Source organism: Canis lupus, chromosome X (assembly GCF_011100685.1).
Source record: "Canis lupus familiaris isolate Mischka breed German Shepherd chromosome X, alternate assembly UU_Cfam_GSD_1.0, whole genome shotgun sequence".
NCBI lineage: Eukaryota > Metazoa > Chordata > Mammalia > Carnivora > Canidae > Canis > Canis lupus.
Window position 1 is genome coordinate 36,215,795 of NC_049260.1, and position 27,388 is coordinate 36,243,182.

Here is a 27,388-nt window from a genome sequence, read left to right on the forward strand (position 1 = left end):
AGCCACTCTATCTTGGTCGTTAGGGGCTGACGATGAGCTCTTTCTTTGTCCACCCTCCGACTATCCTCTTGTTTTTCTTTATTCATCCCATCCCCAAGTAAAAAGAGCCAGATTTAATGACTTTAATTGAATCTTGCTCCTATGGAATTCAATGTTCTCCCTGGGCATGTCTTTTCTCTGGACCTGACCTTCCTCTTTGTGAGAATGAGAGGGGAGAAAGGAGACAACTTGGCTGGCCTCTGGTCCAGGGCAAAGATATCCTTTGCAAGGAGTAGCCGTGAAACCAGGGCTCCCTAAGAATCATTTGCTTCGTGGTCACAATGAGAGTTTCTTTGTAGGACCTGGTCTTCTGCATCTGTTTCTTTCTAGGACCTTGTTGGGCCTGAAAGCATTTAATTGTGTGGACCTTCGGTCTCTGCTCAAATACTATGCTCTCCAATATGACTGAAATCACATAGAACCTGCTTTTAAAATATAGGTTAGTGAAAAAAAGCAAACTTCTTCAGGCATGGAAGAGAAAGTATTTTTGTTCTCTCCTATACTTGCTCATTTATAAAATGACACAGTGTTAGCTTAGGTTTAGCCTATATGATAGTGGCCCCCACAAAATCCTGTGCAAAAACAAAACCCTCTGAACTGGTACACCCAGAGAGAAGTTTGATGATGATACACAAAATTGGGAGGGATCCTTACTCTGCTCAAGGAAAGTGTCAGGGTTCTACTTTGAAAGTGGCTCTTTTTGTCCAAAGGCATTTAAAGGTCTTATAATAGAGGCTCTAGCACAAAGAAAGATGAGTCCTTAAATATAAATGTGTGTATGAGCTTGTGTGAAAGAGAAAGAGGGGAGAAGGAAGGCAAGTGTACATGAATGGTGAGTGAGCTGCAGCAAGGGACAAAGTAGCCAGGAGGGTTTATGGGAGAGCAAGCAAAGCTCTGCAGAAACCAGCTCATAAAGATGGCTCTTGGTAAGAACTTTTGGTTTGTTCAAATAGAGATGGATGACAACAGACCTGAAGAAGAAAGCGATAGCCCTAGCATGCTTCTAGTGTGGGGGTGCAGTAAAGGAACAAGCCTAGAAAAGGAGGGGTATGATGCAGAGGAAGAATCTATAAACATAGACAGGATCTCCTGGCCAGTTTTGTCACCTTATTAAGGAAAAATAGAAGCTTAAATCAGAATCCCAAAGCATACCCTTTATAGTTTGTTGACTATATTTATTCTTAAGTTAATGTTACACTGAGATTTATGTAATTCTCGTCAGAGTGTGGATTCTGTCATTCACAATAAATCCTTAAGTCATAAAACTGAGAGATAGAAACTAAGGAAATCAGTACATATAAATGAATATAAGAGATGAGGCTGTGTTAAGTGCTATGAGGTAAAAGCTAGCAAGGAGGTAAATGTCACATGTTTGGAAACTAGGGAGCTACTATTTAGTAAGGGGGTTGGGTTAGACAAAGCTTCTCTAATAGGGTAATATCTAAACCCAGACCAGAATGAAGGGGCAGAACGGGTCATGTGTAAGCAGGTTCCAAGAGAAGAGAACAGAATAGTAAGTAGAAAGGCCTAGAAGCATGAGGAGGGTGGGTATGTTTGGAGAAGAGTAAGGAAGCCAGTGTATTGGGGGAAAAATGAGCAAGGAGAAGAGTGGTAAGAAATATGATCCAGGTAATCAAAGGCTCTATGATCTAGGACTTGAAGCCACAGCCAGAACCCAGGGTTTTATGCTGAGATGGGAAACCATTGTAAAGTTGTGATCAGGGGAACATTATGAGCCATTTCAGGTTTTGAAAGAATCACTTGGGCTATTGTATGGTGAAGAGATTGTAAGCACATGAATGTTGAAGAAAGGATACCAGGTAGGAGGCTTCTGTGGTTGTCTAGGAAAGAGAAGATGGGGGATTTGAATTAGATTAGAGTGATAGAAGCAGTGATGGCAACAAGTGGTCATATTCAGGATATGTTCTGGAGGTTAGGCTGATAGGAATTATTGCTGGATATGGGGTATGAGAGAAAGAGGTAAGTGTGACAATGAGGTTTCTGTTATGAGTAACTGAATGAAAACGAAGATGCCATTTACTAAAACTGGGAACACGGAAGCATTTATAAGAAGGATGAAGAATTTGGCTTTGCACAAATTGAATGTGAGATCTTAAAAGATGGGAGAGGGAAAACTGGAATTAGAGATATAAATGTGGGGATCAACAGCACACAGTGCTTATAGCCACAGCAATGAGTGAAATAACTCAGGGAGTGAGTATTGATAGAAAAGAGAAGAGGGGATCCCTGGGTGGCGCAGCGGTTTAGCGCCTGCCTTTGGCCCAGGGCGGGATCCTAGAGACCCGGGATCGAATCCCACGTCGGGCTCCCCGTGCATGGAGCCTGCTTCTCCCTCTGTCTGTGTCTCTGCCTCTCTCTCTCTGTGACTATCATAAATAATTAAAAAAAAAAGAAAAAAAAGAAAAGAGAAGAGGTTGCAAGAATGAGATTTGGTACACAGCAAGGTTTGAGGTCAGGAAGATGACAACAATCTAGCAAAGGAAAGAAATTGTGTAGACAGTGAAGCAGGAGGGAAATCAGAGTAGTCTGATATCCTGAAATGTTAGTTGAGAAGCCATTTAAGATGAGAATTGAGAACTGACCATTAAATTTGGCAACCTGGAAGTCCCTGGTGACCTAGATAAGAAGGGTTTTGGTGAGATGATAAAGACAAAAATCTCTATTGGACAAGGTTCAAGAAAAATGGGAAAGATGGTGTGGAGACAGTAAATTCAAGTATCTTTCAAAACTTTATTAGGAATAGAGAAATGGGAATGGGATGTAACTAAAAGAGAATGAGAAGCAAAGGAAGTTTCCTTTTAAAAACTTTAGAATTTGCAATCAGAGAAAATACTTTATTAAACCTCCATGTACCTATCTCCCAGCTTTTTTTAAAAAAGATTTTATTTATTTGAGAGAGTGAGCTAGAGAGAGCGAGCATGCATGCACTCAAACAGGGAGGGGCAGGGGGAGAGGGAGGAGCAGGCTCCCCACTGAGCAGGGAGCCCAATGTGGGGCTTGATCCCAGAATCCTGGGATCATGACCTGAGCTGAAGGCAGATGCTTAACCCATTGAGCCATGCAGGTGCCCCCTATCTCCCAGCTTTAACAGTTACTGACATTCTGCCCTTCTTGCTTCACCTATCCCATTTTTTGTTGCTGAAGTCTTTTAAAACAAGTATAATTTCACCTGCTATTAGTTCAGTATTTCTAACAGGTGACTTGAAAAAATAACCATATTATCACATTCAATACACGAATAATTCTTTAATATCATCTAATATCAATCTACATTCAATTTTCCCTATCTCAAAGATGGGTTGTGTGTGTGTGTGTGTGTGTGTGTGTGTGTGTGTTTACAGTTGGTTAGTTCAAAGTGGTATTTAATTTAAGGCCCATATATTGCATCTGATGGTTATAGGTCTTATATCTCTCTGACTCTATACTGTATCCCCCTCTTAGTTTTTTAGAAAAGGTTCCTGCCATTGATTTGTTAAGATACTAGGTAATTTCCCCTGTAGAATCTTCTATAATCTGGACTTGGCTAACAGCACCTACATAGTATCATTTAATATGTTTCTGTATTTTCTATAAATTGGTAGTTAGATCTAGAAGCATGATTAGAATCACATTCAATTTTAGTTTTTTTTTCACTAATACTTTGGTTTTTTGTAACACATAAGAAAGAACATAATGTCTGGCTGTCCTATTTTTAGTGGCAGGACTGGTCAGTGGGTTCAGGTAATGTCTGCCCTGATCCATCGTTACAAAGTTCACCACTGACTTTTCTTTCATGATTTTAGCAGCCAATGTTGCCCAGTTCCATAATTAGGATTTCCAAAATGGAAGTTTTCTCTGATATTTTGTAATGAAGACTATCAAAAACAGAGAAAACTTTTAAGAACTATAAATAGCCACATATTCACCACATAGATTCTATAATGAACATTTTGCTACATTTGCTTTATCAAATATCTATTCATCCCTCTATCCAACCATCTGTCCATCTTTTCACTATAATTCAGCACATGTCATTAGAGTTTAATATTTTTTTTTGAGGGAGAGAGAGAGAGCAAGCAAGTGCATGTGGTGGAGAGTGAAGGGCAGAGAATGTTAAGCAGACTCCATACTAAGTGTGAAGCCTGATATGGGGCCCAATCTCACAATCCTAAAATCATGACCTGAGCCAAAATCAAGAGTTGGACACTTATCCAACTGAGCCACCCAGGTGCCCCTTGAGTTTAATATTTAAAATTATGTTTAAGGTAAAATTTATATGCTGTGAAATTCACAAATCTTAAGAGTAACATTGGTGAGTTTTACCAACTTGAATAGAACTATGTAACCTGTATCCCAATCAAGCTGTTATCATCTCAGAAACCTCCCTCACCCACTTTCCACTCAATCTCTGCTGCCACACCCCCAGTGCAAATGACTAGTCTAATATTTTTCACAAGTTTGTTTTGCTTTTACTACAACTGCATATACATAAAGCCATAGAGTATGTACTCTTTTATGTAAGGCTTCTCTCACTCAGCATGTTTCTGAGATTCATCCATTTTGTTGTGATCAGTGGTTCATTTCTTCTATTGCTGAGTAAATATCCCCTTGTATGAATATACTTCAGTTTGTCCATTCTCCTATTGAGGGACATTTGGGCTGTTTCTAGTTTTGGGATATTATGACTAAAGCTGCTATGAATGATTTCCAGAATAGTAAGTTGGTTGCTAGGCAACCTCCAACGGTAATTAATAAAGGGTTTTTTGGGTATTATTATGAGGGAGAGGGAGAGATCCTCAAGCAGACTCCATGCCGAGTGTGGAGCCCAATGCGGGGCTCCATCTCACAATCCTGAGATCATGACCTGAGGGTGAAATCAAGGGTCAGACGCTTAACTGACTGAGCCACCCAGCAGCCCCCAAACTCAATCTATTTAAAGACACTTAAAAGAATTCTACTTGTGGTTATGCTTTCAGTTTGGTACCCAGTGGGGCCTATTTGTCTGAATTAGATTTTGACTTGATTTGATGTTTTGATTATATAAAACATGTATATGGGTGCCTGGGTGGCTCAGTCAGTTAAACATCTGCCTTTGGCTCAGGTCATGATTTCAGGGTCTTGGGATCAAGCCCCACATTGGGCTCCCCACTCAGCAAGGAGTCTGTTTGTCCCTCTCCCTCTGCTCCTCACCCTGTATTCATGTGCACACTCTGTGTCTCAAATAAATAAAATCTTAAAAAAATGTACGTAATTCCAAAGTTGAAACTGTAAACATATTCCATTTAGAGAGGTCCAGCTTTTATACCTTTTCTTTCCTCTTAATCTCTCCTTCCTCCTTCCTAAGTATTTGTATTATTTTTGGGCTTATCCTTCCATTGTTTTGTTACCTTTTATGGAAATAAGAAAATACACATTAATATTCAAAAGTTTCACATAAAAACATGATTGAGGACTCCATAGCAGTATCTAGAGATTTTCAAGGAGCTTTGTTTTTGTTTTGTCTTTTTTTTTAATTTTTATTTATTTACTTATGATAGTTACAGAGAGAGAGAGAGGCAGAGACACAGGCAGAGGGAGAAGCAGGCTCCATGCACCGGGAACCTGATATGGGATTTGATCCCGGGTCTCCAGGATCGCACCCTGGGCCAAAGGCAGGCGCCAAACCGCTGCACCACCCAGGGATCCCTGTTTTGTCTTTGAGAGAGAGACAATTGTGTGCTGATGGGAAAGACCCTGTGGAGAAGAAAACACGATCCCAGGAGGAAGAAGGGATGGAATATAGTGTGCAGGTGGGGAGAGGGGGTTGGCCTCACTGATAGTGAGGAAGGCAGGGTATGGGAGCACCTGTAGATGCAAGCAGATGGGGATGTAGGAATATGAGGAACTTCTCTTCTGAGTACTTCTGTTTTCTATTTACTTTGAAATAAAAGTGATCATCAGGCAGGAGTGGGGAAGGAGAGGGGGTTGTTGGCAACTTGAGAAGAGTGACAGTGTGAAGAAATATTTTCAAAGAATGACTTGACTAAGGTAGTGGTTCTCAAACTTCAGCCTCAGAATCACACAGGTTTGCTGGCTTCCACCCCCAGAGTTTCTGATTCATAAGGTTTGACATGAGGTCAAGAACATGCATTTCTAACAAGTTCTTGAGTGATGTTGATGCTACTGGTCTGGAAGCCATGCTTTGAGAACCAACAGACTAAGGAAATAGAGCAGGACTGCTGGCAGCACAAGGGCCCACTTGAGGTTTGTGGTCATGAATGTAAAGTGAGAACAATCAAAACGACTGGGTGTTTGTACCTAGTAGTCCTTATTTCAGCCAGTAGGGTTCAGGTCTGGAGTAGGTGGTTAGCTGAATTTAACCAGGGTTGGATTTAGATAAAGAGAGGATGGTGATATCAGTAATGGATGGGGCCAGACAAATGTATCTATGTATTTATGCTTTTCTACTTCTATCTCTATATATAACAAGCTAAGATACCAATAAAGTAGGAAAAGGATACATAAGAATGAGCTAAGAACAGAGAGACAGAAAGTAGAAAGCTTAGAATGAATAGGAAAAAGCTCATGTTAAGGAAGAACCAGAAAAAGATTATAGATCTTCCTCAATATGCAATGGGGTCATGTCCTGATAAATCCATCATACATTGAAAGTACTCTAAGTTGAAAAAGCATTTATACCTAACCTTCCGAATCTCATAGCTTAGCCTAGCCTACCTTAAACATGATCAGAACACTTACATTAGCTTCCAGTTGGGCAAACTCATCTGACACAAAGCATATTTTATAATAAAGTGCTAAATATCTCATGTGATTTTTTTGGATACTACACCCAAAGTGAAAAAGAGAATGACTGCAATGGGTATAGAATGGTTATAAGTGTATCAGTTATTGACTCTCATGATGGTGAAACTGATTGGGAGCTACTGCCCAGCAACATGACAGAGGACCATGCCACATATTCCTTGCCTGGGAAGAGATCAAAATTTGAACTGCAGTTTCTACTGAATGCATATTGCTTTTCTGCCACTGCAAAGTCAAAAAATCCTAAGTTGAACCACTGTAAGTTGGGGACTGCATGTATACTCAAATCTGGTCATAGTAGGGCCACCAGGGCACTGAAGATTAAAACAGAATTGGTTATTTTGAAAACTGGGATGCCTGGGTGGCTCAGTGGTTAAGTGCCAGCCTTCTGCCCAGGGCATGATCCTGGAGTCCCAGGATCAAGTCTCACATCGGGCTCCCTGCATGGAGCCTGCTTCTCTCTCTGCCTGTATCTCTGCCTCTCTCTCTTTCTGTGTCTCTCATGAATAAATAAATAAAATCTTAAAAAGAAAGAAAAAACAGAGGCTAGGGTGTGGAAAAACAGCTAGTACAATATAAAAATATTTATATTAGATTTAGTGAAATAGAATGCTAATACATACCTAATTAGTTCTACAAAAAATTCTGCCAGGATCACAAAAAAATACATTTGCACAGCCATGTTTATCACATTATTATTCACAACAGCCAAGAGGTGGAAGTAACTCAAATGTCCACTGACAGATAAATAAAGAAAATGTGATATATACACATACAATGAAACATTATGCAGCCTTAAAAAGAAGGAAGTTCTGTCATATGCTAGAATATGGGTGAATCTTGAGGATATTATGCTAAACGAAAAAAGCCAGTCAGAAAAGGACAGATGCAGTATGATTCCACTCAAATGAATTATCTACAATAGCCAAGTCACATAAAGTAGAAAGGTAACTGCCAACAGAGTTTCAGTTTTGGGTGATGAAAAAGTTCCAGAGATCTGCTGCACAACAATATATATATATTTAACACTCCTGAACTGTTTTAAAATAATTAAGATAGCAAGTTTAATATTGTGTGGTTGTTTTTGTTGTTGTTTACCACACACACACAAAATTCCTGCCAGACCAACACGGTAATTCTCTTCCTTCTCAGGGGTTCAAAGGGGAAGTAAGAGCTATGACATATTTTCATCCTAGCAATTTTAAAATATTCTGTCCCATGTGTAATATTCATAACAACAACAAAAAAGCCCTGGAGAATATGCATTTAAAAGAGTGAATGTATCCAGAAATAAAATGTTAGATAAAGCCCAGTGAGTTAAATATTATTTAGTGTAAACAAAGCTGCAGGGTAACGATTATATGGGGAGAATAAAAACTAATCTTTCGTTTCAGATGACAATGAAAAAAGGGAAATGCCATGAAATTGCAGAGCCAGCAGATACATAGATGGACAGTCATTAAATACTGGACTGGGACCAAAATAAAAACTGTAGAATTCCTTTATTATTATCTTTAAAAACAGAGATTTCAATTTACTTGGGAGAATTTATCGTAGTGACAAAAAGGGGAGAATACCATCACAGATCTCATCTAGTCCTAAGATTGTAACACTGTTTTAGAAAATAAATCCAAGGTCTTAAAGGAATACATGAAAGTCTACTAAAATAATGCACAGATCAAATAAAGCTTAAAAAACTAAGGAATAAAATAATTCATTACTGATGTTAGTACATTCAATACAGGAATGCTATTTTATGTGAATAACTTAATTTTTAAAATGAATCATGAAGGAAATAGATATTCAGTGCTTACTATGCATCATTTCTTAGGCAAAAATAGAAAATGCATAATTATGCTTAGAATTCGTAAAACTTCTTTATTCGGGGGTATAAGGGAAGACTTCCTATGATTGTCAAGGTGAAAGGTATTCATTAGGAAAGATAAAAATAATTTTATGAAGTGTTGACTGAGCTTATACATAAAGTGGTTGCATGCTGGTAGGCTTTTTACCATTTTCACAAGGAATCAGAGGAACAGCATATTGAAAAAGAAAGAAAAGGGAAAAAACCCCCAATCTTATTACTACATGCAAATTAAAAAAAAAAAAAACAAAAAAAAAACGACCTCAACCAATTGTACCACGACCGGATGGAGGAGCCCAGCTGACACAGAAAGACAAGTCTCTGTGTTTAGGGAAGCTTAGTGTTCTGCTTTTACTGCATGAGAGCCTGACCTGTGAGTACTCCTTGATTTCAACTATATAAATGACCCATTATTTCGGTTAAAATGTGATGATCTGTATACTAAAAGTGAAACCTGCTTCAATTGACTAGTGCTTTGCTTTTTAGAGCCTTGAGTAAACTGCTTGAATGACACCTCTGCCTTGATTTGACTTAAAATGAGGCTGTCTTCTTAGTTACTTGAAGACACTGTGGGTACTGAAGCTCATACTACCAATACTGTCACATTGCTTATACTGTCCTTTGTGTATTGCCATAAAGACTTGGAGAACCACTTGAACTCATGAGAAGTTATTGTCATGCGCAACAAATTTTATCTCCAATGTATTATAAATGATCACTTGTTAACTTTATTGTTTTGTTGTCTCCCTATTTGCACTGGCTATACTTTATTATATTGTGATTATTTTATGATAATTGCCAGATGAAATAAATGTTAAGTTTGGTGTTTCAGAAGTAAATAAGGTGAATATTAGAGAAAAGAAAAAGCAAAATACATGTGAGTTAATTCAGCTGAAATTTTCTAAAATGTGTTGTTTTTAGACACAGTTAAGTTTATAACAAAACCTAATATACTACTAATAGTATGATTTCCACAGTAACATGCTTGCAATTTTTATTCTGTATGCAGCAATTAATGCAATTTTTGAAGCATGGCCTGAATGATTCAGCTGCTACCAAATCAAACTACAGGGAAAGGTTGCTACCACTGCCAAGTAGGTATGTATTTTAACATAGCAATGTGATGTTTTCACAAACATACCCAGAGTGCCATTTACAAAGCTTTTGCTCTTTGGAGGCCACAGTGGAATCTGCTGGGTGCTGCCCTCTAGTACAGAAGTTCCATCATGAGCCAGTTGAAAACCACTGGCCAGCGGGGTGATGGTGCTGGGTACGATGCAGCACTCACACAGGGGACAAACTTCAGGATTTGTCAAGTAACAACCTTAAAAAAACCCTTTTTCCATCTACTATCAGAAAACCATTGTGACCACTTCAATATAGTACACAAGTCACAAGTAATAGCCATGGGGAAATTAGTCCACTACATGAACACCAGTGGTTTGTTTCTTGTCCTCATTGGCCAGTGTTAACAAATCAAATGAGTCGTTTTTAATACATCAATAAATGGCCTTAAGAACAGGGAGAGATTGACACGGTGTAATGGAGGTGAAAATCAGCCATTAAGTGTAAAACAGAATCTAATCTGTTAATTCGTTAGTAAATGACTGGACACCAGCCATCTAATACACAGCTCTAAGTGATAGGCACTATTACTATTTAAACAAATGCATTGCTTTTGCCTTATTTTCTTTAAGCTTACAAATAAAGCAAAACCGGAAAGGTTTATTGGCAACCCTGTCCAACTATTATTATTAATTTATTTTATTGGAAGATTAGAGCTGGGGCAAATGGTTTCAGGATATATGCTTTGTTCTAACAGCTTTCTAGAAATATCTTGATGATGGCTTGCAGGCCTAGACGTTTGAAAAGATATGTTCTGGGAGATGTGTTGAATGTTCTGATGAATAATTTATGATTCTGTCAATTCTTAACTTACTAAAAATGGACAGAGCAAATGAAAAGATTAATACCTTTTCCAAAGAAGAAAAACTAGAAAGTATAATCTCTTCTTAAAATTACTAGTGTGAGGGACAATTGGCTGGCTCAGTCAGTAGAGTATGTGACTCTTATTCTGGAAGTTGTGAGTTTGAGCCCCATGTTGGATGTAGAGATTACTTAAAAATAAAGTCTTTTAAAAAATTGCTAATGCAGATAATATTAAAGGAATCATGTCCAAATACTGCTGACAGAACTCAGCATTAAAAAAGGAAATGCTGATCCTATGTGATTAGGAGGAGTGAGGTTTAGCGAAAAGGATCATGGACCCTAAAAGCTAGTCAGATCTGAGCCCCAGCTTGGGTACTGCCATTTAAGAGCTGTGTGGTCCTAGGTAAAGTTCACAACCTTTTCATCTCTCATTACGTCTTTTTTTTCTTTTAAAGATTTTATTTATTTTTTCATGAGAGACACACACACACAGAGAGGCAGAGACACAGGCAGAGGGAGAAGCAGGCTCCATACAAGGAGCCCGACATGGGACTCGATCCCAGGACTCTAGGATCACACTCTGGGGGGAAGGCAGGCACTAAACCACTGAGCCACCCAAGGATCCCCACATTACGGTCTTTTGTAATACATCACAAGGTTACTATAAAGATTAGGCAAATGAAGTAATATAAATGTGCTTAACCCACTGCCTGGTGCACAGCAACTGCTAAATAAATATTAGTTAATGGTCCAGCCATCTAGCTCAAGGGTTCACTACTGGCTGCACATTAGAATCCCCTGAGGACTTTTTGAAGGAAGCCATTGCCTGGAGCCCATTCCAGACCAATTAAATCAGAATATCTGGGGTTGGCGCCAGGCACTGGTATCCTTAAAAAGCCCTCAAAGGGATTCTAATATGTAGCCCAGATTGAGAGCCGCCGAGTGTCTCTTCTACAAATGACCCAACCAGTGTCAGTCTTGAGATCTCTGGTAGTAAGACCCCCACTGCCTCCCAAGATAGACTGTTTCATTCTAAAACAGCATTTCCTTAATTGGAGGCAACATCTGTCTCTGCAGTTCTACTCATTAGTCCTTGTTCTGCTTTCTGAAAACACAGATCACAAGGTGCAATCCTTTTCTCTGTGGCTTTGCAAAGCTTTCCCATCACCAGGGTAAGGTGCCTGTTTCCTTCAGCTCACTCCTATGACATGAATTGGGCTTTTCTCCCCCATTTGTTCTGTGGCAGTTTTCAAGTGTGCTGTTGGGATGAAACACTGCATTCCAGATGAGGTTCTGCTGGCTTGGGGCAGGCAGTAACACCCTTCAGATTAGTAGTAGCGGTTTTCACTTAAGAAACTCCCTGTCTATGACTTCAACCAAAGAATGGGGTTAGTTTTTGCTGCAGCCACAACAGGCTGCCAACACAGCAACGATGGTCAATTGCAATTTTGTTTCTTAATGTGCTAAAGCCCCTCCTGTTCTTGAACAACTGATTTTGAGATCCACTTGGAGAACTTCACCTATACTTTTCTACTAAATTCCCTCTTTCATTCAATAATATTTATTGGGCTGAGCACTTGGTACAGAGGTAAACAAAAAAGATGAGGTTCCTAATCCTAACGGAGTTTAAAAATGCAGCATGGGAGAAGGGAAAAAAAAAAGAACTGCTTACAGAGGAGTTCTTACAGTCATTTCAGCTATCTGAGCTCTCAAAATCATGTCACTTGCCATCAAGTGCCCTTTCACTGGTGGCTATGAGAGGTTTCCACCTGAGCTTCTGCAAACTCTCCACGTAACCACAGGAAGCTAATCCCTCCTTCAGGCACTCTTTTCCTCTTCCTGGTAATCCAGATCGCATTTACCAGCTTAATTTTTTGGCAGCTTGCCATTCTTCCTCGATGGCCCTTTCCTTCTAGAATCTCAAAGCACCAAAGACATGCCTGTAAGTTTCTATAAATGTTGCGAACATCACTCTTCCTGCAGTTGAGACACAGGATAGAGACTAGACTTGCCTCCTGCCTCCCTCTCTCCATGGACCTGAGCTCTGGTGACAGGCTCTTATCAGGGATTACATAACTTCCTCTTCATGAGTAGGTTCCTTTTCCCTGGAATCAATTTTCTCTCTTTGACAACATTTTAAACTGGAATTTTACCCTCCATGACATGATTTCTTCTCTATCAAATTAGAGATAGGATTTCAAGAAAGGCTACGTTCTTCCAAATGTTTTTTTCTGCATAGCATGTGACATCAAGAAGTTACTGTAATTCAAATCCCACTTTACCTCATAGCATTCAGAATTTGAATGCACATGCCTACAAAAAGGTTTACTGAGAGCAGGATCTTGGTCTTGTTCACCTTCATTTTCCATGTAGTATTTAGCCAGGCGTAGAAAATTTACTACAATGAGATTAGTCCAAAGGTGTTTTTTTAAATGCCAATTTTCATGGAGTACTTTTATGTGCTAGGGTTAAGTTCTTCATACACATTTTACATTTCTATAGGTAAGAAAAATGAGACTTAGAAAAGATTAATTGGTTGAATCAAGGTCACAGAGTTAGTTAGTCTGGTTCTGGTAACCTTGCTCTGAACATCTTTATGTTACATCTGCCAAGAGGCTGCTATAGAGAAATGGGGCAGTCACTAAGAAAGGAAAGGGATAAGGCCTCCTGGAACTCTCTCTTCGTGTCTTCTAGCTCCTTATTATGGCCTCTCAGACTGAGTTCTTCATAGTAGTCAATGCCCAGGAAAGGGCCAAGAACAGGTAGCATTGTTAACATTCTCTGCTGCCACAAACAAGTGTAGTTCATACACTGTCTCTGACAAGGTTCTAGCAACAGTTGCAAGTTACCTAACTCAGGGCATAGTAAACTGCAGTTAGTTATTTCAAAATCCTGGAATGCACATCCTGTTTTCCATCTACATTATCACTGTACGTTTCTAGGTCAGGAGACTGCCTGGCCTAATTGGCGGACATTGCCGCCCAACTTGCTTGCTTGGCTACTTTACACTCTCCGGTTGCAGGGTTACAAGAATCTGCCTAATGTGCTCTGCTCTTTTGGTCAGCCTGTCCTGTAGGCAAATGATTTTTAATATAACCAACTTGGTCTTAGGTTGTAAAAGAAGAAATTGAGGACTTTTTCCTTTATTCTCACCCTGGAATGGAAGACTGCCACAGTTTATCTGTCCTATACTGTGTAACACCCTTTCTTAGTCAAAAGGAATGAATACCATTTACAAGGGAAGGCGTCAAGGCATGGAGCTGGGCAGGGGTCAGCAGTGGGCCCAACTCACTCATGGCTGTAACTACCTTTAGGTAAATAGACCCTTATCTTTGAACAATGGGAGCTGTCATTTCTCTTGACCTCCATCTCTATTCCCATTACAAACTCCCCAGGGAAGGTTAAATAAAACAAACCTTGAACGTATACCATAGCCATAGGAAAGGTTAGAGCAGGACATTCCCGAAGACTCTACTACATTTACTGCTTGTTTTATGAGACCGTAATGCTGCTACATACCTAGTGTAGATACTCAACGTTCCTCACATCTAAAAATAATTTATTATTTGAGCTTTGAGTTAAAGTGACTGTTACTAAAATAGCAAATGACTCAGTGGTGCAATTCTGTTGTAGGAAAAATCTGAAGACATAAAAGCTACACACAAGGAACATGCCACTTAGCACCTCCACTTTTTGACGCCTACACCGGACAATGAGAAGTCACATGTAACAACGGCGACCACTTCAGCCCACAGCTGGCCTTACTCCTCCCAGGAAGTGATCGTAATGGCTAACCAAAGCAGTCATGTCCCAGGAAATAACTGTTCCATGGATGAGAAACTACTCTCTAGCATGCTAACAATATCCTACTCTGTCATTTTCATCGTGGGACTAATTGGAAACATAATTGCCCTCTACGTATTTCTGGGTATCCACCGCAAAAGAAATTCCATACAGATTTACCTTCTGAATGTAGCCATTGCAGATCTCTTACTGATCTTCTGCCTGCCTTTCCGAATAATGTATCACATTAATGGGAACCAGTGGACACTTGGTGTGATCCTTTGTAAGGTTGTGGGAACACTATTTTATATGAACATGTACATCAGCATTATTTTGCTTGGATTCATCAGTTTGGATCGCTACATAAAAATTAATCGGTCTATACAACAACGGAGGACAACAACAACTAAACAAAGCATTTACGTTTGCTGTATAGTATGGATAGTTGCTCTTGGTGTATTTTTAATTATGATTATTTTAACCCCTAAGAGAAGAGATCATGATTCCACAATGTGTTTCCATTATAGAGAGAAGCGTAATGCCAAAGGAGAAGCAATTTTTAACTATGCCCTTGTGGTAATGTTTTGGCTAATTTTCTTTCTAATAATCCTTTCATATATTAAGATCGGCAAGAATCTACTGAGGATTTCCAAAAGGAGGTCAAAATTTCCCAACTCTGGTAAATATGCCAAAACAGCCCGGAATTCCTTTATCGTACTTATCATTTTTACTGTATGTTTTGTTCCCTATCATGCCTTCCGATTTGTCTATATTTCTTCACAGCTAAATGGGTCTTCTTGCTATTGGAAGGAAATCATTCACAAAACCAACGAGATCATGTTGGTTTTCTCATCTTTCAATAGCTGCTTAGATCCAGTCATGTATTTCCTGATGTCCAGTAACATCCGCAAAATAATGTGCCAACTTCTTTCTAGACGATTTCAAGGGGAAGCAAGCAGAAGTGAAAGTACTTCAGAATTTAAACCAGGATATTCCCTGCATGATACATCTGTTGCAGCTAAAATTCAGCCTACTTCTTAAAGCACTTGAGGTAAACACATTAAAAAGAATGAGAAAATATAACCTCTTAATACCTTAAAGAACTAAAATTTATGAAACAAAGCTCTAGCATTTGCAAAGCTCAGATCTGCTCAAAGCTCTTTGCTTATTTGTGATATTTCATTTGCTTAGTTGTAAAATCTTTCAAGGAAAAGAAAAGTTCATACTCATCACTAGATTTTAAATCTGTATGTAAAATCTTTTCAAAACATGCTGTTAAACTAATACTCTTAACATAGATTATAAAGTTACATGAAATTTATGGTTTTAACAACAGAATAATTAAAATGTCATGGTTTCTCAAACCACTAACATAGTTACTCAAAATCAAGCACTTAATACTAATTAAAGGTATGTTTAAAAGTAAGTTAGGGGGATGCCTGGGTAGCTGAGCGGTTGAGTGTCTGTCTTTGGCTCAGGGTGTGATCCCAGTTTAGGGATTGAGTCCCACATCGGGCTCCCCACAGGAAGCCTGCTTCTCCCTCTGCCTACATCTTTGCCTCTCTGTGTTTCTCATGAGTAAATAAATAAAATCTTAAAAAAATAAAAATAAAATTAAGTTAAATGATTGGCAGACTGACAAAAATGTTAGAAAATGTATGTTCTTTGTCATTTAAAAAGCCTGTATAATTTGCTACCTTATTCATTTATGCCTAAACCATTATTAACAGATGAAATAATAAAATTCTAATTAAAAATAAAATCATCCATTATCTATCACTGATCAAATAATAAGAATTTAAACACTACACAGTAAAATCTAACAACAGACAAGCTAAGGAATGATAACCTACCAACAAGACTTGAACCCACACCTTACTTAAAACAGATTTGTAAATGACTCTGCCATCTTGGACCACACTTTGACAGAGTAAAATTGAAAATAGGCACACTCTTAGGATCTGCCAAGTCTGCTACTGGGCATACACCCGACAGAACCACTCACACACATATATAAGAAACCAAGTGGAAACAATTTGACTATGCATCAGCAAAGGAATGGAGAAATAAATTGTGGCTTATTCACAAAATAGAGTATTACACAGTGCTTCAATGAAATGAATTATACCTGCATGCATCAACATGGAAAATTATAAAAAACAATGTTGAATAGAAATCAACCCTCCCAAATCCAACTGCAAAAGGGTACACACCATGTGAAATCATTTATGTAAAATACAAAACATATAAAGTACCATATAGATATGCAATACAAGTACAAAATGTGCATAATATACACAGCATAACATCCCAACTTAAAGTTAATGGTTATAGCTGGAGAGATTTGAAGCAAACATGGCAAAATGTTAATGTCTGTTAACCTATGTGATAGTACTTGGGTATTTGTTCTATTATTTTTGGTATGTATATTCCTGAGTGTTTGAAATATTTCATACTAACAAAGACAACTTACAGATTAAAATTAAAGGGAGAAAATTCTGAAGTTTTCATGCATGCTCAAAATTAATTGGAGAGTAAGCTCTAAAAGAAAGGGCTCTTATTTGGCAAGGGCTCTTGGGAGCTTAGTGCATTGCGAGGCACACAGGCGACTAACAGGTATCTGTTGAATAACTGAATGAATGAACGAATGAGCAGATGCATGAGATGGGGGGGGTATGCCTAATAGAATTGAAAAAGTGGGTGTATTTTTTTCCTAGTCAATGTATCTTGATATAGCTGCATAGAACATCATACAATTGTAAACAGGAGATGTCATTAAGGCAACCATTCTTAGAAGTTTGTCCAGCATTTATTCAGTTTTTTTTTTGTCACAGGACCAGAATGCCACTGAGTAAATACGTAAAATTTGTTATGAGAAGTCCAAGGATGCATTCATAAGTTTGTCACAGAATAGGAGAATTTCTTATAGTTAGAATAATTCTTCAAACTTCAGGTGGGCAATTGGCTGGGGAATCAAAGTTAGAGAGTATGAAGAATTTTGTTGGGCTGAATTTATTTTAACGAGATTTGGCTTTTATACAATTAGTGCACAGCTCTATTTCAGTAAGTGCATATGATTGAATGCATACGATTGAATAAAGAACAGGTTGAGGGATCCCTGGGTGGTGCAGCGGTTTAGCGCCTGCCTTTGGCCCAGGGCGCGATCTTGGAGACCTGGGATCGAATCCCACGTCGGGCTCCCGGTGCATGGAGCCTGCTTCTCCCTCTGCCTATGTCTCTGCCTCTCTCTCTCTCTCTGTGTGACTATCATAAATAAAAATAAAAATAAAAAAAAAGAACAGGTCGAAGCAGAATTATACTAAAAAAACAAGAAACATTTGAGAAGAAAAATGGAAATTTGCAGAAAAATTAGCAGCTCAGAAAAAACTTCTATTACTTTGCTCTGACAATGTTAGCAAATACCACCAAACTGAAATTTAGCATTTCTAGTTGTATGGTCATAAAATATGACGATACTGATTTTCCCTTAAGTTCTCAAAGTTACAAAGATTTTTTTTTACATTACTGGTAAGCATTTTATATCTCTACATATCTCTTCTATAAACATACAGTTTGAATAATTAAATTACATTATTATTATTATTAGTTTTATGGAACATTAAAAAATATACACTGATAGTTCTAGAAGCTGTCTCATTATTTATATTAGATGATCCCTATAAAGCCCAGCACAATGGTATTCTTACTATTTTTTTAAGACTTATTTATTTTGAGAGAGAACAAGAGCACATAAGCAGGGGGAGGGGCAGAGAGAGAGAGAGGCAAAGAATCTTCAAGCAGACTCCCCGCTGACTGAGGAACCTGATACTGGCAGGTCCCAGGACCCTAAGATCACGATCTGAGCAGAAATCAAGAGTCAGACACTTAACTGACTGAGCCACCCAGGCTCCCCACACAATGGCATTCTTTTAAAAAAATTAAAAGGTACACTGGGTTAATTCTTGGTATGATATTTGTGATAAAATAAATTTTGATAAGTCAATCAGCGTAAGCCTATGATGGATTTTGTTTACTGATAGAAGTTTTACTAATAACATGTCTTAGAGTAACCTGAATCCTGCGAATGTTTGTAAATTCTTAACATGCTACTGACTTAACTAAATTTAAGGCTATTTATTATATACAGCGTTTATTTCTTGTTTGCAAGCAGGAAACACTTGTCCCTACCTCCCCCAACCCAACATTTAGAAGCATGCAGAAAAAGGAAATTCCCAAGTATATACATATCCTCACCTTGTAAAAGATACTCAGAACAAGTTTCCAAATAGCATCTCACATATGCAAAAGTAAACAAGGGCAAAATTAACTGCCTGGCTGCCAGACTGGGACCTAATGCTGAGTGCTATTGTTCATTTGGAAAAGTATTCTGTGCAGAGCTGGGTTTGATGACGGTTGAATTTCTAAGATCAGGTCAATAGAAAAAGGAAATTTTGTTGAAGGTCAGAAGGTTTTATTTTTAACTTTTTTAAAAAATGGATTGTTCAGTCCTGCTGATATAAAAGTAGAACTAATATAATTACAACTCTTTGAAGCACAGCCTTACTAAAAGTTACCCACAAGGAAAAAACAGCATGAAACAGAGTTCTCCCAACAGGCCCCCTGGATTTTGGAGAAACATGTTAACAGGCAATTTTTTAGGTTTTTGAAATAAGAATGGGAACTTATTTTACCAGATATTAAAATATATTCTTATCTTTCAATAAGGAGGACATTGTGCAGCAGATGCAAGGATAAGTTTATCAGTAGAAGAGAATACACATCTCTAAGCAGACCCTCCGTGATCCAGAAGATTATGTGACATAATTAACGGTTCTCAAAAGAGCAGGGGCAGGAACAATCAGAGGGAAACCTAAGATTCTGTTACTCAAAATGTGCTAGAATCTTGCAAAGTGGAGTTAAGTGGATTTTTGAGGTTTCCTGAGTGACTGTGATACACTTTCTTTCCTGAGAAAGAACCACTGCAAATAAAAGAGACATCATGAAAAGCATGGGGGAAGGAAGGGATGGATTAATAAAGAGTGTGGTGCTTCTTAATCAAAAGCTAGCTTATAGCCTCACCTCATGGCACACACAAAACATTATAAAGTGGATTAGATTGTTAAGTGTAAATAATGGAACCATGAAAAGACTTAAAGATAGGTGACTAACTCCTCTGTGGATGGGCAAGAACCTTCTATTAATAAAACAATAGAAATAACTATTGGGAAAATGCATAGCTTATTTTTTTTTGGTCAAAAACCACAAACATAAATGCAAAAGCACAAGGTGGGAAAGATATTCACAACAGATGTGACATCTACTAGGAGAGCCTTTTAGGTCAGGTGCCAATAGACGTCATAACTTGCAAAGAAACTTCTATTTTTTCATCAGAAGAAAGTTTTCGAAACTCAGAATATAACCTGAATTCTGTCAACTCAGATGAGATAGAAACTAATGCACGCTCTCACGTTGGCTGAGGCAACGTCTTTTTTCATAGCTATGTGGCCCTGTTGAGCGCACACACCAGTATGTGGCTGTTGCAGTTCCTCGGTTCAGTCTGGTTTGTTAGAAGACTGGAGGGTTGGGTGGGTGGTGGTAACAAAAGACTCAGAGCTGGAAAGGAAGTGCTAGGTTTCTCCTAAACTTCTGGTATGCTTCTTATTTCCCCCCTTTCAAGTTCACATGCAAGAAAATGAGAAGCAAAGTCAGAGATATTTATGTGCCCTTTAGCTGCTAGATGCTAAACACACATTATCATCATTTAATCTACATTACAGCAGTTCTAAATAAAATTGCCTTTTACATAGGAGGGGATGCGAGTCAGTAGACTTTGACTCCATAGACATTGTCTCTGCTAAGATCATGCTTTTTGTTTTCATTTCCTTCTGCCCAAGCATAATGGTTAACTACAGAAATGTCTTAAAAAAAAAAACCCCATAAATTGGCAATAATATGCACTTGAGGCAAAAAATTCTGCTTATCACTCATCCAAATTCTGTGAGGTCAAAAAGCCAAAATCTTAGAAGACTGGTTTTCTAGCTGTGGCACATTTGCACACTCTGGGAAAGCTCTGCATGAAACATGGATCGTAATCTAGTACAAAAGCATACAAAATGAATGGGGGAAAATTAGGTTTTAGAGCACCTCATCCTTATTAATTTTGCTTCTGGTCAAGGAAATGCATAAATAACCATCCTAAGATGAGATCTGGAAAAAAGATTCTAATTATGGTTTGAATACAGGTATGGACGATGCACAGAATCTCTTTTGCTTTAGTAAGTCATACAGTTTTTGTAGGACCAACAGTTAACTATTGCAGTTTTACTCTGCTTGGGTCATTCCACGTATAATTTTTAAAAAAATTCTAATACATTTCAAACATCCAATAACGGGGGAAAACACCACAGAGAAAGCAGCAAGCACTCATCACCCAAACTGCATAGATGTTAACACTTGGCGCTATTTGCTTAATTGTTCTCTTGCATCCAGACATAACCCCCAAAGCTAGCTTCACTAAAGCTCCTTCTGAGGTATCTTCTTTCCTGAAGTTAGTACATATAATTCTGATGTGCATTTTTATACTTTTATAACACAGGTACATATAACAATATGCACTAGTTTTTGTTTTTAAAATGGACACAAAGAATATCTTATTACTACATCCTTTTGTTACTTTTTCACTCAATTTGTTTATATTGATAGTGTAGGTCTCATTGATTCATTGCACTGATACACAGTGTTTTACTGTGGGAACGAACAATAGCTCAATTCTCCATTTCACCTGACAGTGGGCCCTTAGGTGGTTTCCACTTTTTCACTATTAGAAACCATGGTCTCTTGTATGCCCCATGCACATGTGTGGAATTTCTCTATGGCTGACACCTAGAAGGAGAAATGCTTGCTTGTAATGGGTATGTGCATCCACAATTTACCTCTGTTGTGACAAACTGCTTTCCAAAGTGATTTTACCAATTTATATACCTCTCCCACTAGTGAGAGACAGGAGTTGAGACATGAGTCTAGTAAGACATGAATTGTTTGGCAATACTTGGTTTTATCATATTTACGAACTTTTGCCCATCTGGTAGGTGTAAATGGCATCTCCCTGTGGTTTTTTTCTTTTAGATAATTATTTATTTATTCATGAAAGACACACAGAGAGAGGCAGAGACATAGGCAGAGGGAGAAGCAGGCTCCCTATAGGGAACCTGATGCAGAACTTGATCCCAGGATCCCGGGGATCATAGGGATCAACGCCCTGAGCCAAAGGCAGATGCTCAACTGCTGAACTACCCAGATGCCCTTCTTCTCTGTGGTTTTTATTTGTGTTTCCTTGATTACAATTGAAATGGAGCATCCATTCATGTTTTGTTTTTTGTTCCTCCATTCAGATTTCTTCTTGGGTAAATGGTCTGTTCATATCTGTGCCTCTTCTCCTTGCCCCCTTAATTAGTTGCTTCTCTTTTACTCATTTCTTTCAAATTGTTGAAATAGTTCTTTACACATTCTGGATACTAATCTTTTGTTGTTTATCTGGGTTGTTAATCACTTCTCTCAGCGTGGGTCTTGCCTTTTCCTTTGCTTATGGTTTCTTTTGCCAGACACCATACCACGACTAAAGTTAAGACGTTTTCTCTTCTGCTTTAAAAGAAACTTTCTAATAAGAAATCTAGATAAACCGTGGCCTTTTGATATACAGCTCTCTAATACTACACTAAAGTATTTGCAGACAAAAATTATGATTAGCTTGGCATTTTAGTCATAAATGGAGTCCAGATGAGACATTCCCTGAGAACACAGAAATGTTTTTTGAGTTAAACTACACAATTCAAATATCTGAGTACAGATATGCTTGAAGGTACAGAAAGCCTCCTGGGCCATGAGGTGACCTGTTAAATGTATTAACATAGGAAGATGTTTGTAGTGACCATTTAGACACAGTCCAGGAGAAGAGTCTTGAGCAATGGAGCAGTATTACCATCAGTAAGGCCATAAGCTGGGATTATGGCAGGGATGGATCCAAAAAGTCTGTCTGGCCTAAAGACATTAAACATCATTAAATAACAGAACTGAAAGTGAGCGTAACAGCCAGGTTAGAAGGGCGCCTCTTGCAGTCTTGCACATCACAGTCAGACTGCCCAAGTTCAATTTCTGACTCTACCACTTACGATGTAACCTCGGACAAGCTTGCTTTCTTCCACTGAGAAAATAAGGAGTACCTAACTCATGGTATTGCTGTGAGGACTAAATGAGTTAATGAATGAGTACCTGGACAGGAAGAAGGATTCAATATATGTTATCCAAGTACTCCAATGGTAAGGGAAAATATATAAAATGGAATGGCCAGAAACTGAAGGTGAATATTGGAACTAGAAAGATATACAGTGGACGCTGATCTGGAACAAATGAGGTGGGGGTGGGGGTGGGGTGTAACTCACAAAGGGTCATTTAACTTCAGCTTTCATGAATAACAGTACTGTCCAGGACAAGTGCGGTAATAGACCAATCATGTGCTCATCAGAAACACGCTCTGAAAGTTGAACAAATAGAAGAGGACAGTGAAGGCACCTTGCAGGATACCAGAAAAAGAGCTGAGAGAATGAGATTATGTAGCCTTAGAACAGAAGACCAAAGGAAAAGACATTATAGCAAAAACCTGTGTGTAGCTTCAGAGAATAAACTGAAAGAGGATGGGTGAAGGTGAAAGCAGCATGTTTTACCAGATAGTAAGAGAGGGTTTTCTAATAATTACAAATCTCAAATGAAATAGAACGCAGAGAGTTATTTGTTAATTTCGATATAGTATGGATGCCCAGCAGGCTGGGAAGGTATCAAAGTATTTCAAGCATTTAACAGATTTTGGATCAGATGTTCTTTAGATTTCATTAATAGAAATTTTGGGTCTTGCAGAACATTCATTGCCTCAATGACTGGCAAGTGGGGGCCACCTGTGATCCTGTTGTGCTATCATATGCTAATACAGTAATGCCCTCAGGGCTGCTCATGCTTGTGTGTGTGTGAGTGTGTGTGTGTGCGCGCGCGCGCGCGCATGAGGCTGCTTGATGTATGGTCAGTGGTCCCCAAGCAGTTTCTCTCAATCTTCTTTTGTAGTAAATTTGACCTATGTCTCTTGCTCAGCACATAATGGGCATTTTTTATTGCTAAGAGATTATTTAAACTAGATCTAAAATAAGTTGATGGATTCTAGGAACTCTGTGACATTTCTATTAGGTGCTTAGGTTTCTTTGTTTTCTTATTGACTCTTCATTTTGTTCGGTAATCAGAGTGGCCAAATGGGTCACCACATCACATTCTGAAATGGAGACAAGGCACCTTCGCTATAAACCCTGGTTCAGTAGCAGCATGAGCTCTGGTGGGAATGGTCATCACTCTAATGGGTTTTATTTTCAAATTTTATCCAATGGCAAACTTTTGGGCCAAGAGATTTTAATGGCTTCCGTTAATACTGCTGGCAATGCTACTACAGGCCCTTTCCCGTTACAGACATTTCCTTTATACAGTTCCTGCCTCTATTACTTACTAAGACTTTCTAGTACCCCAATCCCTCATCTCTGCTTTGTTCCTTTCCTGTACACAGCAGTACCTCTTTCTCTTCCTCAATTGAATTTTTGCTGTTTTCCTACTTTAAGCTGCCTTTCTCACAATTTAGTGTTGTCTTCTCTTGTGTGTCCCCTGATCTAATAGAAGCAGAAATACTGGCAATTGTTTATACTCAAAAGAAAAACATTGTTTCCCCTATATGAAAAACAACTTTCAGCTGGTTGCAAACGGAACTGATGAGGTTTGCATGCATGTTCATATTCAGTTCCCCTTTGTGGCCAGGGAGTCTTGAAAAACACTGGAACACACCGGTCAGCTCGTGTTGGGGACCGATTACAGAGGTCCAAATATATGTGGCAACTAGTGAGAGGAATCAGCTAAGTAAGTAAATGTGGGTCTCATGCTCTGATAGTTTCCATTTATGATCCTGAAAATAAGGAAATATTGAGTAGTGAGTACAAACCAGCATGGTATTGGGGGAGGGTGGGTGTTACCAAAGGGGTAATCTAGACTAATTGTCTTTCCACATCTTTTTAGGCATTAGTATTGGAGAGATCAATGAATTTATCCAGCTTTCAGGATCAAACTAGCAGAAATAGACTTTCCTTCCAGTTTTACTGAAAGGCTACATTAATATTCTGGAAACAGAATGGAAAGGGAAAGGGTATTAATAGAGGATAAGAAGTACAAAAGAAACAGCATGGATTCATGATACTTTTGATGCACTTTACAAGAAATAATCAAAACAAAATGACAGCTCCAAGACCCAAGTGGGACACACAGGGGGCACCTCTCTGCAAAGTAACCTCAACTCTTCTTTTTGAAATACTGTCCAAGAAGCCATGGACTCTGAGTTACACATACTAAATTAGCCCTCAAGGAAAGAACCAATGCAAATGCACTTTCAGGGAAAAATATAAAAATCTAGTTAAAACATTATCATTACAAGCATATTAGACGATATGGTAGATTAAAGATGGTAGATTAAAATTATCTGCAGCTCCTCCCATTTAGAGGTGGAGTCTTTTGCCCACCTCTTGAATCTGGGCAGGTACTGCAACTTGCTTTGACCAATAAAATGTGGTGGACATTGTAGGACATCTGAGCAAAACCTTAAGAACCCTTGCAGCTTCCAGATTTGCCCTCTTGGAACCCTGAGACCATGACATTATAAATAAAACCATTAGAAGGATCACATGGAGAGAGACATTCAGCCTGCACAACCATCCCAGCTGAGGGTCCAGACACAAGAGTAAGGCCATCTTGGACCATCCAGTCTCAGCTACTAAGAAGCTACATAGCTGCAGAATGACCCCAGGTGAGAATGACAGAAGAACTACCCAGCTGAGCCCAGAACAAATTGCAGAATTGAGAGTGAATAAATGCTTGTTGTCATAAGCCACCAAGTCTGGGGGTGGTTTAATACGCAGCAGTAGATAAACGATGCATATAAAATATAAACAAAAAGTGTGTGTACTATTTCTAAAAAGGCAACATTGAATACGGTAAGTCATTTCATTAACAAAAGAGACAATGCCTTGAATTATTTTACTTGAAAGTGTGTGTGTGAGGAAGAGAGAGATATATCTATTTTCCAAACCACTGCAGAATGGGGAGTGGCAGGGTTATCGAAGATTTAGTAACAAATCATGTGTTCTCAGAGATAAAAACAAGCGTATGCTCCCACCTGATGGAGAGAACCAATAAGAAGGCAACTGGTTAGGGGGTTTCTTAAAGCATCTGCAGAGTTTGTTAAGCCGATAGAAGGAAGGACTATAGGGGTGAAGAACAGTGACTTCTCTTATATTTTTCTTCTTTAGGTGAAATATGCCTTAGATTACATTTGTTAATAGACATGTTTTCACTATAAGCCTTTCAGTATTCTTTGACTTTTAAAACTATGTCCATGAATTGCTGTGATTAAAAACAAAGTCAAGTAAAACCAGAAGATATGATGACAACTTTCACATACTGAAATGTCAGACTTTCTTTTTACTGTGAGGATGATTGTAATTGTGAGGTTGTGAGTGTTTTACAAAGGCAACTCTTATGATAATCACTGGTACAAAAGAAAAAAGTACCCAAAGGACATATCCTATTAAAGGCAGATGAGTAGTAATGGGTTTTCTTCTTAAGGACAGAAATCCTTGTCCATACAATTACTTTTATTCTATCACGTTTAAAGCGTTTTTCAGCTAGTAAAATGACAAGGTTCATCATTCTGTTAGAACTTAAAAAAACTAAACTTGTAGATTGTTTTAAGTTTCTAGCTGGAAAACAGAGCAACATGGGCAGCTTATGCTTCAGCCTTTAATTGCAAGAGAGGCTTACCTAGGGCTGGTAATACATTGCCCTCTGCTGGCCAAAGCATTGCCAAAGAAATGAGTTACAGACTTGTGTGCAAACATTTTTACCTATGGTTTCTTTTTTCCAATTTTCTTAACCAGGTATTTCTGGAGGTATGGTACTCCAGAGAACTTACGTTTCTTGGCCTCAATGTTTTATTTGTCAGTTTATTAAAACAATACACTTGAGGCTGGTTTTTGATGGAGGACAGGGAAGAAGAGAAAACATTATAGTATTAGAAGTTAGGCTACAGACAGCACAATTTGAGAATTATCTCAACACCAAGACTTATTTAGAGTGATGCCTTCAAGTGATGGCTTTAAATCTCATATATCTGCATCCATCAAAAATACTACCAAGATGTGTCCATCAATGTAAGAACTGATTTAGGCAAGGATCATCAATGAATGTTGAAATCAATGGAGTGAAAGGGAAACAGTACATTCACAGAGTCTCAAAATATGAGCCTCTGACTACTTATCAGTTACAGAGGGGAAAAGGCACATCTACAACAAGGAGTTGGCAGCAGCTAATACGTTTCCAGATTGAAGACTGCCAAAAGGTATATAAGTAAGATATGTTTTTGGTCACTGGGGATACTTGGTCACCTTACCCAACACAATAAATCAGATTCTGATGGCAGCTCTGAAGTCACACTGCCTGGATCCAAATCTAAGATCAATGCTCTAGCAGTTCTATTACTGTTGGCAAGTTATTTCTCTTTTGTGGGCCTCCATCTCCTCAGCTAGAAAATAGAAGTTAGAAGAGTACCTGCATCTCAGAGATATTTAAAACATGGATCAAATATATATATATATAAAGCACTTCAGTGGTTGCCATTTATTATTATAAATTTCCTAAAACTGGTTCTCAGGAAAGCTTGGTACTTCAATACTTGGGGCTCTTAGTAAGAGAAAATGAACCCAGATACTCAGGACAGGAGGCAAGGCCTCAGGTACCCAATTGCCCCTTGCCTTCCCTTCACATCTCTCTTTTTGCCCCTTAAATAAGGACAGGAGAAGACACGGAGCAGGGGACTTAACCTCAAGACACTTGTATCTAGAA

The 27,388-nt window shown here is 38.5% G+C and overlaps 2 protein-coding genes across 13 annotated transcripts in view; one reads left to right on the plus strand and one right to left on the minus strand.

The window, feature by feature from the left end:
• CASK (calcium/calmodulin dependent serine protein kinase) overlaps positions 1-27,388 on the minus strand; it is a 350,654-nt gene that overhangs the window by 133,042 nt on the left and 190,224 nt on the right. The window lies entirely within an intron of this gene.
• On the plus strand, positions 9,010-15,971 carry GPR34 (G protein-coupled receptor 34). Its single transcript, XM_038587222.1, has 3 exons — positions 9,010-9,077; positions 9,714-9,802; positions 14,267-15,971. Exon 3 carries the CDS (start codon positions 14,420-14,422, stop codon positions 15,455-15,457), a length of 1,038 nt encoding a protein of 345 aa, XP_038443150.1. The 5' UTR covers positions 9,010-9,077; positions 9,714-9,802; positions 14,267-14,419; the 3' UTR covers positions 15,458-15,971.

Bases quoted from the DNA above. Each gene is read 5' to 3' on its own strand.
- GPR34 (XM_038587222.1), top strand. From the start codon at position 14,420: ATGGCTAACCAAAGCAGTCATGTCCCAGGAAATAACTGTTCCATGGAT.